Source organism: Clupea harengus, chromosome 2, assembly GCF_900700415.2.
Source record: "Clupea harengus chromosome 2, Ch_v2.0.2, whole genome shotgun sequence".
NCBI classification, from domain to species: Eukaryota; Metazoa; Chordata; class Actinopteri; order Clupeiformes; family Clupeidae; genus Clupea; species Clupea harengus.
Window position 1 is genome coordinate 28,946,190 of NC_045153.1, and position 18,546 is coordinate 28,964,735.

Here is an 18,546-nt window from a genome sequence, read left to right on the forward strand (position 1 = left end):
AATCTTTCATATCGGTGTCACAAGCTGCTCAGTAGCGGAGCCAGTGGTAGGAGCACAGAGTCATCAAGGAAAATGATGAATTGGGTTTTGTTTGACTTCTGTAATTAGTGTCCTATGACCACCCTTGAGGGTGATCGTTGAAATGGAGATAACAGGGGGCGGAGCCAACATGGACACGTGTTTACCTAACAACTTACCTAACAATTCACTTTTACCTTACAACCTGTTGGATAACTCATCTATGTTATATATATAATCCATCTTTACTCAAGGTCGCCCTCTCATAACCTCTCATAACAACACACGGAGGGATCAATAATAAGCATAACAACAAACAAAAGAACAATAATGTTGATGTATTATGAAAAGAATTTGAAGAAAATGTGCAAATACTCATAAATGTGAGACTTTGATGAGAGGCAATGGAAAAATGCACCAATAAGAAAGTATATCAATTCAGAGATGTATCAGCACTGTATCAAAAAAGAGGTATTTTTGCAATTAAGTACAGATACCAAATTCCCTGATGGATGCTTGTTTGTAACTATTCTAATAGGCTGTTGTGACCTCTGTACAGAGATTTGTCTTTTATGGGGAAACTGCCACTGCTAAATAAAAACAATACCCTTATCAGCATTTATATGGAAAGAGCATTATCAGCACAATCACAATAAACGGTGGGCCTTACTGGTGTAAGGTCATGTTATGAAACAGAGAGGCTTTGTGCATTGTTATAAATTCAGTGAGATCATTTAGTTGAGTACCTGCAGAGATGCTGGAGACAACTTTTCTGCTCTCTTTGAGTCTGCTTAGCCTTCACGGTTGCCATGGAAAAGAGGATATCCCACAGGAGTTCATGCTTCTTGCTGGCCCCTTGACCCATAGCTTAGTGAAGAACTTGAACCTCAGTCCCTCTGCAATCCAGACATTCCCATCAGAGGCGGCTCATGATGTCTTTGACTGCAGAGACGCACTGCCCCCACAGATCAGAGACCACTTCCAGTACCTTCAGAGCCGGGGGGTGACACACTTTAAGGTGCCTCTCTCCTGGTCTCACATCCTCCCCACAGGAGACCCCAGCCAGCCCCATCAGGACACCGTGGGGTGCTACAGGACCCTTCTGGAGCAGCTGACTGAATCAGGCCTGCAGCCTCTGGTGGTCCTACACCGCTCAACTGTACCAGAGGGCCTCAGAACCACACTTGGGGACTGGGAGAGTCCTGAGCTGCCAAAGGTCTTTGAGCGTTATGCAGAATTTGTGTTCTCAGAGTTTGGAGATCTGGTCAAGTCCTGGATCACATTCAGTCATCTAGATGAGCTGAGGGATGATAGACAAAAGGCCTCTGGCCTTCACCGTGCCCTCCACGCTCACGACAGGGTGTATCAACTCTATCATCGTACGATCTCTGGAAAAGGTAAGTCCTGATCAGTCATACTTTTTTCATTTCACGGTAAATTACAAAAGGCATGCATTATAAATGGCATACCTGCAGTGGTGATTAAGGTTTATACAGGGGACCTAATATTTATTTTGTCACATGTTTGTCATTGCAGCTATTCGTCATCTAAAACGTGAATGTGTTAAACAAAACACATATTTATGTAAACAATATTTTTCATAAGTGTATATGCTTCACAGTTTAGCCATATTTGCAGCATAACATTAAAAAAGAACCATAAACACTAATACGTTTTCACTTTACTCTGCACTATGTGACAGTGAATTGATAAAAGAGTGAAGTCCCGGCTATATCCTTGAACTTGGGTTAACAGATTTATCATCTTCTCAGGTGGCCAGGTGTCATTTGGAGTGAGGGCAGAATTTCATCACAGCCGAAGCACAAACATAGTAAGATCACCGTCCTTTAGTGGTCAAACATTCACACATGCACGGTGTCATAACCACTAACTGGAGGTAATATAGGTTAAATATTCCCTTATTTAAAAGCGTTTGACTGTAAAATGACAATCCTCTGTATTTTTTTTGCGTGACAGAGAAATGTGGACTTTCTGACAGTGCTGATTGAATATGACTGCTCTTTACAAACAAGTCTTGAAGAAGAACTGAGACATGTCCAAAGCATGGAGGTATTTCTTACCTACTGAAAGACACCAGTGGTGAATGTATTGTACATATATTTTTTGTGATGTGAAAAACAAACCCGTTGTAACCCATTCAGCTCATTGCATTACACACAGAATCAAGTAAATAGTAAGCATCTTGTTATTTGAACACTGTCATTATTATGATTCTTAAACAATTAATATATCTATTCAAAAGTTAGAAAACATTCACACTACCTGTATTAAAATAATCATTAATGAAATAATGTTATCAAATGATGAGAATGGCAAAGCAATAGACTTAAGTTATGTTCTGTAGATACGAGGTGTGATCAAAACGTTCTGAGACCTAACCTATAAAAAGTGAAAAACATTTTGTCGCCATCCCTTCAGAAGTAGTCAACTTGGGCCAGCACTCCTGCCATGCTTGCAACGCTGCTTGGAAGTCTTGTTCTTTGTCCAGCACCATCTGCGATTCGTGCTGGATCTCCTCTGTGTGAAAATGACGACCCGTCCGCTTGCATTTCATTCTGGGTAAGAGGAAGAAGTGGCAGGGAACCGAATCCGGTGTGAAGGGGTGGTGGGGAAGGACTATGTGTTGAAACCTTTTGCGTTCATTTGCGCCAAATGTTCTCTCTCAGACGCCTCAGAACGTTACAGTGTCAACTTGCCGTTGACAATTTGACCATGTGGGAAGAGCAAACGACCTGAACTGTGGCGCGCAGGTATTTAAGTGCTCCATCATCACAACATGCCTGCTCACAGTGCGTTGAAAAAAAGCGTTCAAAGCTGGGAGCGGTTTATTACAGCACAAGGTGACATTTCAGATACGGTGTTTGCTTTTTATTGGCGCAGTCTTGCAGCTTTTTGATCGCACCTTGTATGCATAACCTGAAATAACCTGGTATGTAAGATCAATAGAGCATATGCATGTCATTTCGCTATAAACCATATATTTGCAATGTAAGGATAATATTTGAAATGCTTTTTCACAACCATTCAATGTTTCAGAAACCAGGAGATAAACTACCAATTCTCATGTACGACATGAAAGTGAAGAACTGTGCCTACAAGGACAACAACCATTACCTGCCAATTTCAACAGTGCTGAAAGGTATCCAAAATTAAAAAAGAGTAGCTGAAGTAAAATAGCATGTTGTAGTTTTTTTTATTTTTAATTCACAACCATTTACATTTTTACAGCACTGAAAAACGAAGACCTTCAAATATTGGGATGTGATATTAAAGATATTTTGGGGCGAATAGGAGATATCTACTCTCGGTAATGTCTATTGTAGTATATTTTATATATGTTCTATTATCTATTATCCAAACTACCAAACGCTAATCATGTTACATGTGCCTGTCCTTAGTTCTCCAGAGTCTAAGAATGCAGAATCGCTGGTAAACAACAAGGTATCAATGTCTTCTTATGAGAATGTCTGGATGAATTTTAGCTCTCAGTCCCCATCTGAGCGTGATGACTTCCTGATTGGATCATTTCCTGAGGGCTTTCAGTGGGCCGTCTCCAGTGAGTCTTTTAAAGTGGAGGGGGGCTGGTCTGAACATGGCAAAGGGGAGACAATATGGGACCGTTTTGGACACCAGGGTAATGTGTTTGATAACCAGACCGCTGATTTGGCTTGTGACAGCTACAACAAGGTGGACTATGATGTGTACCTGCTCAGAGGTCTTCTCACCAACACCTATCAGTTTTCTATCTCTTGGGCCCGAATCTTCCCTACTGGCCACAGGGGGAGCCTGTCAGAGAAAGGAGCCCTTTATTATGACAAACTGATCAACACTCTCCTCCAGTCAGGCATAGAGCCTGTTGTCACCCTTTATCACTGGGACCTTCCTCAGGCCTTACAGGACAATGGAGGCTGGACGAAACCCACGATTGTGGAGGCATTCAAAGACTTTGCTGACTTCTGCTTCTCCAGATTTGGAGACAGAGTAAAGACCTGGAACACCTTCAGCAGTCCTTGGGTTGTGAGCCACTCTGGGTATGGCACTGGTGAGCATGCACCAGGAGTCATGGACCCAGTTGTTGCATCTTATGAGGTAAACAGCTAAAACACTACACATAATGAAGTTGTGTAGTATGGTGTAATCCCCAACATTATAATGACATTTTCCCTTTCTCCTAGGTGACCCACAACATCCTTAAATCCCATGCTGAGGCCTGGCATGTCTACAGTGATAGGTACAGGAAGCAGCAGGGTGGGAGAGTAGGCATAGCTCTGAACTCAGACTGGGCAGAACCTCTGAACGCCTCCAGTCCTCAGGACCTTGAGGCAGCTGAGCGCTACATGAACTTCATGCTGGGCTGGTTTGCACACCCCATATTTGTGGATGGAGACTATCCAGCTAAACTCAAGAGTCAGATTGAGCAGAAAAGGCAAGAATGTCAGCCTGCTGAGGTAGCGAGACTCCCTGTGTTCACAGAAGCTGAGAGACAGCGGATCAAAGGAACTGCTGATTTCTTTGGGCTCAACCATTACACCTCCCGCCTTATAAATGAGAGTAGGGGAAGCTGTGTTCCAGGACCTCATGGTGTTGGAGACTTCCAGTCTCATGTTGACCCCAACTGGCCAACCATAGACTCCGACTGGATTCACCCAGTGCCGTGGGGACTTCGCCGTCTGCTCAACTACATCTCATTACAGTACACATCTGTCACCAAAGTGCCGATATACATTACTGGAAATGGGATGCCAACCTATTACAATGGTGAATACTTCAATGACACCGAACGCGTAAACTTCCTGAAGAGTTATATAAATGAGGCAATGAAAGGTAAGCATGATATATTTGTTTACTCCATTCCATAAACTTGTAGATAAAAAATAAAGTATTGTTTTTTGTACTGAGCACTAAAACAATTTTTCTATTCAGCTATCATTGTTGATGGAGTCGACGTGCAGAGGTACACTGTTCAGTCACTAATGGACGGTTTTGAGGGTCCACAAGGCTATAGCCAAAGGTTTGGCTTGCATTATGTTAACTTTGAAGACATGAACAGACCCCGAACCCCCAAAGCATCTGCATACTTCTACTCCCATGTAGTTAAAATGAATGGCTTTGAAAATCTTCAGTCAAGATCAGTCTCGTATTTTCCAAAGTCAATGACAACAAAGCGCCCAAGTCTGTCCCCATCAGAGGTCCCCTCCAGATCCAAAGTGGTTTGGGAAAACTTTTCACATCAAACAAAGTTCCAAAGGAAACTTTACCACTACGGAACCTTCCCCGATGGATTCCAGTGGGGCGTCTCATCTTCAGCCTATCAGATCGAAGGTGCGTGGAACACAGATGGAAAAGGACCAAGTGTGTGGGATACATTCACTCAAAAGCCTGGGAGCATCCCAAACAACGATACCGGTGATATTGCGTGTGACAGTTACAATAAGGTGGAAGAGGATCTCTACATGCTAAGGGCTCTGAGAGTGAAGTCATATAGATTTTCTTTGTCTTGGTCAAGAATATTTTCAAATGGTAGCGATACCTCTGTGAATCAGAAGGGAGTAGACTATTATAACAGGCTCATCAATGGTCTCCTTACCCATAACATCAGTCCAATGGTGACTCTCTACCAGTGGGACCTTCCTCAGGCTCTACAGGAGATTGGTGGATGGGACAATGTCAACATGATTGACATGTTCAACGACTTTTGTGACTTCTGCTTTTCCACCTTTGGGGATAGAGTCAAGTTCTGGATCACATTCAACCAACCTTATACTATTGCATGGTCTGGTTATGGACTGGGTCAGGTTCCTCCCAATGTTAAAAGTCCAGGAGACGCCCCTTACAGAATTGCACACAATCTCCTTAAAGCCCACGCGAAAGTATATCACACCTATAGTGACAAATACAGGGAAACCCAAGGAGGACTGGTGTCTATTAGCTTGAATGCTGATTGGGTTGAGCCAAAAGACCCCAACGTACCTCGAGAGATAGCTGCTGCTGACCGTGCTCTCCAGTTCCAACTGGGCTGGTTCGCCCATCCCATCTTTAGAAATGGTGACTATCCTGATGCCATGAAGTGGCAAGTTGGCAACAAAAGTGACCTTCAGGGTCTAGCAATGTCCAGACTACCAACTTTCACTGATCAGGAGAAGGCATACATTCAAGGGACTGCTGATGTCTTTTGTATTAACTCCTACACCACAAAAAGTGTACGACATGTGACTACAAGGCTCACTCCTTCATCCTACGAAACTGATCAAGACCTTGGTAAAGAGGAAGAGACAAGTTCTCCAACCACTGTTATCAGAGAGCAAAGGGCTGTGTCATGGGGCCTGAGAAGACTTCTCAACTGGATCAAAGAGGAATATGGAGATCCAGATATCTACATCACAGAAAACGGAATTGCTTCAGATCCTGGAACAACAGTAGATGATACTGATAGAATGTTCTTTTTCAAAATGTACATTGATGAGGCTCTGAAAGGTACAGCTCAATTCTATGACTGATTTATCCACCTTTTATTGCATTTGGCTTCACCATTCATATGTTAGTGTTCACCCTTCTTTATTTCACTTGACATCTGGTTATATTTGTTATATTTTCCCTTAAGCACACAATCTGGATGGAGTGCGTTTGAAGGGCTACTCTGTCAATTCTCTCATGGACTCGTTTGAGTGGCTCAGTGGTTACCAGCTGGGATTTGGGCTTCATCATGTTGACTTCCAAAACCCCTTACGTCCAAGAACACCCAAACGATCCGCTCACTACTATTACCAAATAATTATGGAAAATGGATTCCCTGAAACCGAAGTGGAGAAAATGTTATATGGGTATTTCCAAGATGGTTTTGCCTGGAGCACAGCCACAGCTTCCTACCAGGTAAACGACCTACCAGATAAACCTGTGTGTACTCTGATTGATTGCATTTGTTCCCTGTCTTTTAAGAATTCATTGTATTGCTTCATTCATCCAGAGAATCATACATAATGTATCTGTTGAGTGCTGACAGCAGTTATTAGGAGAGCAATCAGAGTCCACAGGCTTCACAAGATTTCAAACCATAACCTAAATATTGAACTATAGGCTTGAATGCAAACCATAGGGTTCACTAATATACAGTGTTGTGCATAGGTGCAAACTGCAGTGAGTACAACCTGACAACCTGTCACTGCACTTGAAATCAGTTGAAATGTAATTTTAACCTTTTCAAATTCTCATCAGACAGAAGGGGGCTGGAGAGCAGATGGAAAAGGTCTCAGCATATGGGACCAGTTTTCTCATGTTCCTGGAAAGATAGCGAATGATGACAATGGAGACACCGCTTGCAACAGCTATAACAAGTTCATGGAGGATGTCTCTATGCTCAAGAGTTTAGAAGTTGGCCATTATCGCCTTTCCATATCCTGGCCCAGGGTACTGCCCGACGGTACCACTAAGACCATCAATGAGGCTGGGCTCAACTTCTATCACCGTCTGATTGATGCCCTGCTGGCTGCTAATATACAACCTCAGGTTAGGAGAAAGATTTATTATTTCTTTGATCGTATTGAAGATTACATTTTTGTAACATCTTAATCTTGAGTTATGAAGCTCAATCACTTATCACTTAACATTACACAGCAATCAGCTGGAACGCAGTTTATTACAAATGTTTTCTTTTGATTTATTATGTGATTGAAGCTCTTGAGATTTTCTTTGTGACAAAGGATATGTGTGGTTAATCCGTGGGGATTCTCTTAACGTATGTGTTTTAAAAAAATTCATTCGTTTATTGTCTATATTTTCAGGTGACCCTTTACCACTGGGATCTTCCCCAGGCTCTGCAGGACAAGGGGGGTTGGGAGAGCGACAGCAGTGTTCAGTGGTTCAAGGAGTACGCAGACTTCATATTCAGTCGCCTTGGAGACAAAGTGAAGTTCTGGATCACCTTTAATGAGCCATACATCGTGGCTAATTTAGGATATGGCTACGGCAACTTTGCGCCTGGTACATCTGCATATCTTTTTTAGACCAATTACAATAAATGTAAATATTAATATTTGAGATGTTGTTGAAATAAGTTTGACAAAATGCTCTCTGAGAACTACCTGTACCTAAGGGTGGTAATGTTGGATTTAAAAAATGCGTGGACTTTGAAATTGCCAGCTTTCCACATACCCTTTTCACATACCCTTTTCACATACTCTTTTCACATACTCTTTTCACATCCCCTATTTCTATAGGTATTGGTGACAGACCAGGCACGGGGCCTTACATCGTTGCTCATAACATAATCAAGGCCCACGCTGAGGCCTGGCACCTGTACAATGACAAATACCGTTCCAAGCAAGGGGGAATTATCTCCATAACACTCAATTCTGACTGGGCATACCCTCGCAACCCCGCCAAGCAAGAGGATAAAGATGCTGTCACTCGATACCTACAAGTAAGACAGCCAGCCCTCCATTTAGGGGGGATGAGAGGGCACAGCACAGTATGGAATTTCTTATAGTCATAATGAAAACCTAATGTTTTTTTTTTCCTTATTAGTTCTTCCTTGGATGGTTTGCTCACCCTATTTTCAAAGGTGACTACAGTGAGGTGATGAAGAAAGGTGTTAGGGAGAGGAGCCTTGCAGGGGGCCTTCCCAAATCCAGGTGAGTTCAATAAATGAGCTGTTGTGACAAGTGGCTGAGTGAATGATGTTCTTGTTGGCTTGAGATTGATACATTCATTAATTGGTTTGATTTGGAGTTGAGTGTAAGTGTGGAGAACACCCGTCACATTGTGATGCCATGAAAAACATGAAAACGTATGATACAAGTCATGTAACACCATGATCTAATTCTCTCCAAGACTTCCAGAGTTTACACCTTCAGAAATAGAAAGGATCAACGGCACCCATGACTACTTTGGACTGAACCACTACACATCTGTCCTGGCCTTCAGCGTAGATTTTGACAAAAATGCACAGAACTACGATGCAGACAGGTAGGGGATGGATCACACATGACAAACTCACTCATTCACATACAAAGCAGTTTATTCAAATCCACATGCCCTTGACTTTGCATTTGTCCAGAGGGACAGCTGTGATCTCTGACTGGTCCTGGCTAGAATCTGGATCTGTCTGGTTGAGGATTACTCCAGACGGCTTCAGAAGGCTCCTGAAATTCATCAAGGATGAGTATGGGAACCCACCCATATATGTCACAGAGAACGGCATCTCCGAAAGTGGCCCTGTAGATCTCAATGATACACACAGAATCCACTATTACGAGAATTACCTCAACCAGGCATTAAAAGGTACTTTTTCTTCCATTTGATAAGCCATATTTGGGGGTCATCATTTTACACTCTGGATTACTGAATTTCAAAATTGCGTGACATACAACCCCATAAAGGATCTATTAGTAAGAAAACCTTGACATCTGTAACATCCTAGTCACAATAATGGGCTCAAATGCATTTTCAGCGTACCTGATCGATGGTGTAGACCTTCGTGGCTACACAGCTTGGTCTCTGATGGATAACTACGAGTGGGCTATGGGCTATCAGGAACGGTTTGGCCTCTTCTTTGTAAACCGCTCTGATGCCTCCCTTCCACGCGTGCCAAAGGTGTCTACCAAACGCTACACCACCCTCATCCGCTGCAATGGATTCCCTGACCCCTCTCAGGGTCCTCATGAGTGTCTCTCCCTCCAGCCGGAAGGTAAGAGTTCATTGATCAGTGAAACCAATAACGCACAATTAGTGATCTAAGTAAGGGATAATGAATGAGGGATAAGGGATAACGTTCTGAGAAAGTATTGGACGAGGTGGAGACAAAGAACTCCACGATGTGAAGCGGACCGCCAAGTCCCATATTTTTGTACAACCGAAAACCTCGAAGGCCGCTAACCCACTTATACCCCGGTCGCCACGCATGTTTTTAGGCAAGCATGTCCAGTATGGCACACAAATGAAACATTTGGTTCAGTTTAGAAAGGAGCCAGCCTGTTTAGTTTGTAGTACTACTTTCTTTAGTCATGGACAAGAACCAAGATAGCAAGCATATATCAGTCCACCAGTGGAGTTTGGTTGGCTCTCCATTGGTGGAGTGCCACTTCTAAGCATCATCTTTAGTATAACCGGGCATGGATATTAAGAAAATATATATATTTTTTTTTAAAGCAAGTGACAAAATGGTGGGCCGTTTGTCTGTAACTCACTAGATGACCACCCGAAAACCAATGAGCAAAAGCCCAGCGTACCGTCACCTCTGCCCCCAGTGGTCCGAGAGTGGTCTACTGGCCTTTTGATATCTGGGAATAACATCGGATAGTTTGCTTGGTCACAACTGATTCTATTGTTGCTAAGCCTGAATCCTGTAGCTTGCTAGCTATTTCTGATTATGTCCCTCATGTTGTGTTCTGGTCAAAAATGACAGTTTTGAAACTTCAGTCTTTAATACAAATATTCTCTTTCATCTTAAACTCACAAGGGACATCCTTTTTTTCAAATAATTTAACATTGTTACACTTGTGTCTCTGGTAAAAAATGACCAGGCTTTTAAATGAATATCCAAGACTGTAAAACTTATGAGTGGTGAAAGTGGTTAGGTGTCACATTTAATGCGGTCATTTTTGACCAGAACACACAAAATAGTAATAATCCTGAGATTTAGATTTGTACTATTGTATTTTAAAATGATTTGTGAATGTTTGAGTAGTATTCATTAGAAGGAGGCTTAAAAACTAGAACTGATATAAAATTGTTAAAAAACTGTCATTACTTCCATCTTTAGAAAGGTTTAAATCAAAATATATCATATTCAAATGTTTACAAAAAGCTTAACATTGATGTCAGGCCAGTCATTTCTGACCAGAACCACAATTTTAACCATGTTGTGAAGACAACATGAGGGCTATGCTTGCTAGCTTTCTAGTTCTCCAGATAGCATGATATTTAATCACGGTATACATCTCATTTACACCACTTGGCAAAATGAGAAAATATGTTTATTTTGTTATTATTTAGCTTGCCTGACTACACACTCTCTATGGCCTCTATCAATGGACAGATTTTCAAGCATTATTTACTATGGTTGTTTTAGTTACCGTTAAAGGTTTCTGGAGCATTGATGGAGAACGGTGATTCAACTTTGTTACCTGATCTACTTCAATATTGAGTCACCTGCCAGCCAGTTAGAAAAGAATAGGCCTATCCCCTGGGGTATAACATAGCTTTAAAGATATTGTTTTTTTGTTGGCATAGACCTTTATCTGTCTGTTTTCACAGGAACAACCCCCCCTTCTACCACTACCACCACCACCCCCACTCCAGTGCAGTCTCCAGTGGTGAGGTTTCTGGGCATGGAGGTGTCACTTCCTGATGCTGCAGTGGCTCTTAACATTCTTTTCAGCTTCTCCATTATTGGTGCTGCAGCAGCAGCCTTCATGACCTATCAGTGTCTCAGGGCGACTAAGAGGTCAAAACAGCCTGCTGCTGAAAATATTAACCCTAGAACAGATGATAAAATCACACCCCTCTAAGTGGTCCACAAACAAACAGGCCCAGAAAATATGTTAGCTCTTTTTATCTTTTCCTCAGAACTTCTTCCATCTCATAATGAAGACACTGTTCTTAAATCTACAAAATTGCCAAGGAATCATTGTAGTTGTGACATAGTTCTCGCTGTCTTCTATGAACTGTCCTTTAGGTGGCAGTGTAGGACAATTGTATACTTTCTCCACAGAGGTGGAAGTTGTGTAAATGAGATCAGATTCAGACCCGTTTATGTAAGTGCTGTATTTGGATTTTCCTGAGAAAAACTGAAACCAGAGATATACAAACCTAGATTAGTTAATGCACAAAGGAAGGAAGTGAGCGATGGATTAATTCCTATACAGAGAGCATTCAATTCGATTTCATTGATGAGACTTGATGCCAAATGATTCTGTGTTGTTTGTAAAAGTACAACCAAACTTTTCCAAACAATTCAACTGTATTTGTTCACATCACATTTCAGCTTAAACGTAATCAGTCTTGTGTGGCCATCTATGGGATCCTAACTGGTAACACCGATCACGCTTGCAGAGCAAGTATGTCTGCTTCACAGAGAAAAATAGACAACCAAGGATGAATGTAATTGCATCAGCTTACACTGTAAAATTATACCTATCATCAGAAGCCTTTTTTTATGCACAGATTTGTGAAATCTTCATACCCATCAATTTGAACAACTAATAATAGGCAGACTCAAATGTGCCAGCAAGAGATTTAGCGAAGCAGACCGTGCAGCCATGTGGAACTCCTGCTTGCCTTTGAACAGACTCGACCCTCTTTGGGCTCCGCCCTGAGGCTCGAACGCCGGTCTCCATAGCAACCGCACTTTAAAGAGGATGTTCACTTCAATTATCCACAGGTGGTTCTTCAACATGAATTCACATCCGCCCTCCTGAGCGGTCCCTGTCAATAACACACCGTTCGTTAGTTAATACTTTGTTAATATAGTGTATGATGCCTAGTATGATGCAGTCGGCACAAGTTTATTTAGATTTGAGACAGGAAACCCCAGAATGTTCATTGGATTAATGTTTCTTGTATATTTCAGTTGTAATTAATGTAAATAATGTCCACAGGATCGTGATTTATTTAGTTATGTGAATTCCATATTCTGTGTAATCTTGAGGCTGGGGAACAGATAACAGAAAGTTTCAAATATCGTGAGGAACGATGTTTTAAATAAACTAACATTTTGCCTTGTAGCGTTTGCTGCTTGTGTGTCGTGTAAATAATGCTCTTCTTAAATGTCCCTGAACCTTACCTTCATGTTGGGTTACAGATTTACAAGCTGGTGTTTGAAAAGAACATAAAAGCCATTTGGCAACATTTGAGCTCCGTTTACATCCGGTGCCTCTTGCTTGTAGAAAGCTCATTGATGGCTTGCATATAAACCAGTGGCTCAGTTATTGCAAAAGGCTGTAACATTATACCACTCAACAAAAGTATATTCCAGTCATAAATATCACCAAAGATTGGTGTGTAGTGAATATTAGTTGCAATCAATTCAATAGGCAATCTAAAACACATGAACTTGTGTGTTGGTCAGAGAATAAGATTTTGGGATGTCAATCTTAAGGCAATCTTAAGGCAATCTGACACAAAACACAAGTTTCACTGATAGCTAGCTCTGTGTTTTTGTACATATATTACAAATCATTAGGATGTAGCCCTGTTTCCCCTACTTTGCGCTAATAAACACTTCAAAACATGACATTGAAATAATAGCTTTAAGAACGACGGTCATTCAAGCCTCAGCTCTACCAGCACCCTGTCAGGGCCTGGTGTATTTTATAGATCAATGGAGGCAGTCTTGTATGGTGTAGAGCTCCGTTCCCCCATGTGCTCACATCCAGGCATTCTGATACCTCTCCCCCTGTCATTTTAATCAGACCCTTGCTGTGTGTAAGTGCCCTGCAATGTAGCTCATTCAGAGGGATGCTGATTGCCAAACAGTGAAGCAGTAACATATCAGGATACTTTCCCCCCTCTCCTTCATGTGCTGTTGCTGTGTCCTCTGCTCCAGCACACTAATGAGATCGTATTCGTGAACATTAAGGACTATTACAAAGAGATGCAATTGAGACATGCTCTAGAGGTCTAACTCAACATGTGGTGAAATCCAACCACTTGTTTCAGGAGTGTAAATTGAAAGGTGGGGCACGTTCGATTTGGAAACCAGAGAAAAAGTGTCTCTATTCTCCATCATTTCTCCACTCAAAATACACGTTAACCAGGGTTCTATGAGTAACAAATACATATTTTAAACAGAATACTTTTGAGATTAGTCACACATTGTTGATACCACACACACACACACACACCACATTTGCAATTTACAATCAGATCAAATGTACAATTTCTCTCCCACCTTTTTTTTAATTGAAACTGCGTCAGTGGTTTGCTCATAACAATTAAACAAACTAATTAATCAATTAAGTCATGAAATCAAAACAAGAAATATACCCAAAAGTGTCAGGATTTCTTTCCCACCTTTGAGGAGTTGGGTGTCTACCCCACTCCTTTTCCAGGAAAGTGTCTGAAGCTTTCCCACTTGAAACACAAGAGCATGAAAACATTATTGTAAAGGAATGATGTGGGGTGGGACAGGGAACCAGAGACCCAAACAGAGGCCTGAGTATTTTCACTTCTAGAATCTGAATATGATACTGGAAGAATGCTTCCAGCTGGAGTCTGGCCTGGTGAAAAGGGCAGCTCTGCAAGTTTTTGGAAAACAAGGATTCTTTTTATGGCATGTGGAAGGGATTCAGTATTAAAGATAAAGCTATAGTTTTATAACTTAAGAATTCTTCTTCTGGGCTTTAGTTTTGAGGTATTTGAGGACTGTTGTGTGAAGCCTTTAGCATTTTAACATTTCTGTCCTTAGGATTAGAAGCAAATCTTTGCCACACATTTCAGAATCATTTTCCTTCACCATGTTTAAAAGAGGAAAAAGCAGTCAAAGCTATCTTGAGTTACCTTATTGCAACTTACTGGTGTCATTATGGGGAAAATTACTGGATCCTAGTATCTTATTCTTGGGAAGAACATTTACAGTGAATCTAAATCATGGAGAATCTGTTTAACTGAAAGGAGAATCATGGTGTTTGTTCATCCAGAGGCAGCTGTGGAGTATTAGACTTGTAAATGTTAGTGGGAGCATTGTTGTGTCTGGTGTCCATGGTGACCACGGATGTGGGAACCCAGGTTGTTTTCCATGGAGTTGTGTTAAGTTTTACAATCTCATTAGTGGGCTTGCCGCCATTTTTCAGAGAACTACAGAAGGGCACCCTCACACATCAGTAGATGCAATAATTGAAAAACTGTGGGGATCCAAATTTGTTGCTAACTCTTTATTCAGTGACAGTGCTGCATTGTCAAATTGTATTACAAGGAAATACAAAGTCCTCGGTGATAAAGGTTGTTGTTCAGACATAGTTCATGTTGTGGAAATATTAAGCATATGTGTGACAGAATCAAATATAACAACATAACTTTAGACAGATATGACAGCAACATCTTCACCTCTTTGCCAATGTAAGCATTAGAAATGACAGATTATAAACATTAATCATAGATTACATAATTGAGATTGATTGCAAACATTTTTACTTTTCTCAGTGATCCCAGCATACTTCACACAATCATCATACACTGTCATCATACATTATGGGGAATATATGCATTTTAGTCTGAAATAGCCAATGCATTATTGTTTCATACAGGAACAAAAAACACAAGCGCTCCCCATCTCCTTCAGCTACTGCAAGTAAATCCAGTGTTTATGTGAGTACCTGCATTTATAGTTTTGTATTTCCTACTTTGTATCGCGCCCGTCTATTTCGGGAGAATTTATTGCCACTTGCCAGTTGGCTCTTGGCTTGTGCGTTGGCAGAGCACCCAGCTGGGTGGATCTAACGGGTGAGTGATCTGTCTTGCGCATAGCTGGCCTGCAAAAGCACAATACAATTTATCAAGCACTTGATTTATAAATCCATAGGCCTTGGTGCATGTTGCCAAGGGAAGACTGAACATTTTCCTTTCAATTGACATCACAGACAGCGAGTCTCTGAGGTGGCCCATGTTACTATACAATGCACCGCCATGATTCCAGACCTGTTCAGCTGTTGCGCTAATGAACAGGCATCTGTCCAATGTTCTTACTCGGACTTAAATTCCCTTTCATTCTCAGTGATCATGGCAATGTGATCTGACACTGCCAGCAAAGCCACATTGGGTTGGCATATACACTGGAAGTGCCATCGGTTCCCGTTGCATGTGTGGACATGAAAGAAGAGCAAGTCTATTTTTGAAAAGGTTAATTTACAAATTTGACTGATTGCTCCTGGGGAAAATGGCTACAGTGCTGATTGATCCCCTGTTTCTAAAGAGAAAATAGCCATAACCTTTAGAGCTGAACAGAACTCTCCTTAATATAAATTAGATCAATTGTGTTTTCAAAGTGCATGATCAAACCATTATCAGAAGGTTTCCGGTTGTTTGCAGAGAAAGAATACAACAGTGGAGGAATGGTACCTGAAATAACCTTAAACTCTGAGACAGTCAATCCGCGTAAAATGTCAGCCCTGCTGAAATTAGAGGGGCTGGTATTTGGAGAGCACAAGTTCCCTGGGAATAGTGTTGTTTTGTCTTTTCATGACTGATTTCTGTTGGCATTTGCCTCTGCCCTCTTAAACAACACCATTTCACAACCAGTTAGAGCTGGTGGTTTCATCCGTAACTGTACCGTGGAAGAATGTTTATCTTTATCTGCATTGGCACATACTAGTTCCCAAAATGTGTTATGACAGAGAAATTTCAAGAAATTTCAATCCTATTTTCTTTCATTATCTCTGTCATAGATAGTCATGACATAGCTTTACATTTTTCTCATACATTTCCTGACAATGCTTTTTTGCTTAGCCCATTACATACAATCTACTAACAGTAAGTAGGCTAATCCACAACCCATCAACTACCTGTCAACTAAACCCAACTCTGCCCCACCAAAAACTAACAAACTATAATAACCTGACTAGCCTGACCTCAAACACCAACTCAAGGCACACCTTTCCCAAACCTCAAGTCTATGCCTATTTTTATTATTGTCAGTGAAGCGACAAAAAAAACATCTGTCCAAATAAAGTAGGACCACTTGATATTCTCCCTCAACCAGAATTACATTTAGATTCAGCCATTGTACCTTGAAAATGAATTCACCTTCAACTCAACATGACATACCACCAGCCACTCTAACACAGCAGCACGGGTGAAAACTGGAAATGAACCCTGACAGGAAAAGACTACAAACTGCCATAACCCAGCTTGTTAACAGTGGAGGTGAAGGTGGTGCCAGGTTCAGCTTGTTTCACACTGATGTATGTCCAGAGAAGGCAGGTGTAAGACTATGTGAAAGCCCCACTAGTGTGGAGAGAGGGAGAAGAACAGGAGGAAGAGAAGGAAAGAGAAGAAAAAAAAAGCATGACCCCTACTGGCTGATCTTTGTAATAGGTCCTTTAGGAAAATCCTGGGTTGCTATTGTATCACTTCAGCACTTGACACACCACTACCCCATGCCTTTCATGTCTTATAGGAATGCCTTCTTGAAGTTTTGCTTCTGCCAGTGGAAAAGCATCTAATCTCATGGCCATCTCACAATGGTAATAGAGTCCCATGCTGGAAGAGGCCTAGGAATACTTGTGTTGCCCTTTATAGTTGCCCTTTGGTTAGAGCATCAGGTTACAGTTTCTCTTTTCACCAACTCTACTCAGCCACAACACGATTCTTCAATTGACTGGCACATCCATAAAACATTGACTCCAAAGTTAAAGTACTGTTTTGAGATCATCTGAACTTCACTGAGCCATGTTGAATGTTCTTCTTCCTTCAAGGATGCATGAAGTGGAAACGTGAGCTAGTGAAACGCGTTCGATTATATATGGATGTTTTTGCTTCTGTGCATTACGCTGTGTTCTTTTAGCACTTATTTGAGCTCCTAATTGGACTCCGGTTGAAGCAGAGTTTATTTATTTATCTATTTTGCTGAAACTGCAGTGGTTAAACCTGAGGCTTTTCCTCTGTAATTGAAGTGATTTGATTAGGAGAAAATTGATCTTGCCAAGATGGAGAAATGGTAGCGTATCAAATTATTCCATCTAAGCTGATGCTCAATTTTTCTGCTTTGATTTCACTTAGCAACGAACATGAGCATGTGATAAAGGGCTATTTATACACATGCCTTCTTCTGTTACATAGAAAGCAAGCCTAATGCCTCGGAGTCTGCTCATTCCACTCGTATGATTGGTGCAATTAGGAGAAACACATCACTCAAAAGAGGAAATGCACTTAGATTTTTTGTGAGCAAGGGAAAAATAAAGAAACAAACATGACTTTGGAGAGGGAAAAAAACGAGGAACGAGCCCGCCGTGTGTCATTCCCACTGCTTTCACAGTCACGTCAAATTGTTAATTAGCTTGTTTCTTACAGACAACTTGTTTCCACCCTCAGGTTTTTGAGCCGCAACCTGAGAGGTATGAGGACATGCTGTGAGATCCAGCCTTGCCACCCATGAATGCACTGTTTGTGCTGTGCTGTTGTTCCAGAGAGGCTTTGACTGCAAATCCTTTGAGCTGAACGCGCTGGCTGAGAGAGTGCACACGGGATGGCAGAGAAACCCGCTCGCCAGGTTTATTTTTGGAATCTCTTTGTTGTCGTCTGGTTGAAGTTTTTCCTCCCCTTGTCCCTTTGCCTAGATATCTTGCAAGTCCCCACCTGTAGATGCCTACATCTGTATCCTTGAAGACAACCATGGACACATAGCTCTCTTATCACCCTGTTGAGGAGACAGGCAGATTCCTGGCCTATCTGTGAAAGCTTTCAGCCTCATCCTGACATTAAAGTTTGCATCAAAGGCATTGATATGGCCCCTTGTCTTAAACTCTTAATCTCTCCTCGTGTCGTCTGTTGCCGGATGCTACAGATGGGCTTAAGGCA

At 41.6% G+C, this 18,546-nt stretch overlaps 1 protein-coding gene across 1 annotated transcript; it reads left to right on the plus strand.

Annotated features, from left to right (window-relative positions):
• Positions 1-503: 503 nt before the first annotated feature.
• On the plus strand, positions 504-12,758 carry LOC105907898 (lactase-phlorizin hydrolase-like). Its single transcript, XM_031560014.1, has 17 exons — positions 504-1,415; positions 1,791-1,849; positions 1,996-2,088; positions 3,076-3,178; positions 3,268-3,346; positions 3,438-4,128; positions 4,215-4,863; positions 4,963-6,513; positions 6,641-6,909; positions 7,252-7,542; positions 7,818-8,016; positions 8,253-8,455; positions 8,560-8,666; positions 8,866-9,000; positions 9,092-9,315; positions 9,485-9,721; positions 11,290-12,758. The coding sequence occupies exons 1-17, from the start codon at positions 773-775 to the stop codon at positions 11,541-11,543; spliced, it is 5,787 nt and encodes a 1,928-aa protein (XP_031415874.1). The 5' UTR covers positions 504-772; the 3' UTR covers positions 11,544-12,758.
• The last annotated feature ends 5,788 nt before the right edge of the window (positions 12,759-18,546 follow it).

What these genes read in the sequence shown, in the direction of transcription:
- LOC105907898 (XM_031560014.1), top strand. Translation starts at nt 773, where the DNA reads ATGCTGGAGACAACTTTTCTGCTCTCTTTGAGTCTGCTTAGCCTTCAC. An exon ending in CAGTTGTTGCATCTTATGAG is followed by an intron (nt 4,129 to 4,214) that starts GTAAACAGCTAA and finishes CCTTTCTCCTAG; the next exon opens with GTGACCCACAACATCCTTAA. An exon ending in CCTCAACCAGGCATTAAAAG is followed by an intron (nt 9,316 to 9,484) that starts GTACTTTTTCTT and finishes ATGCATTTTCAG; the next exon opens with CGTACCTGATCGATGGTGTA.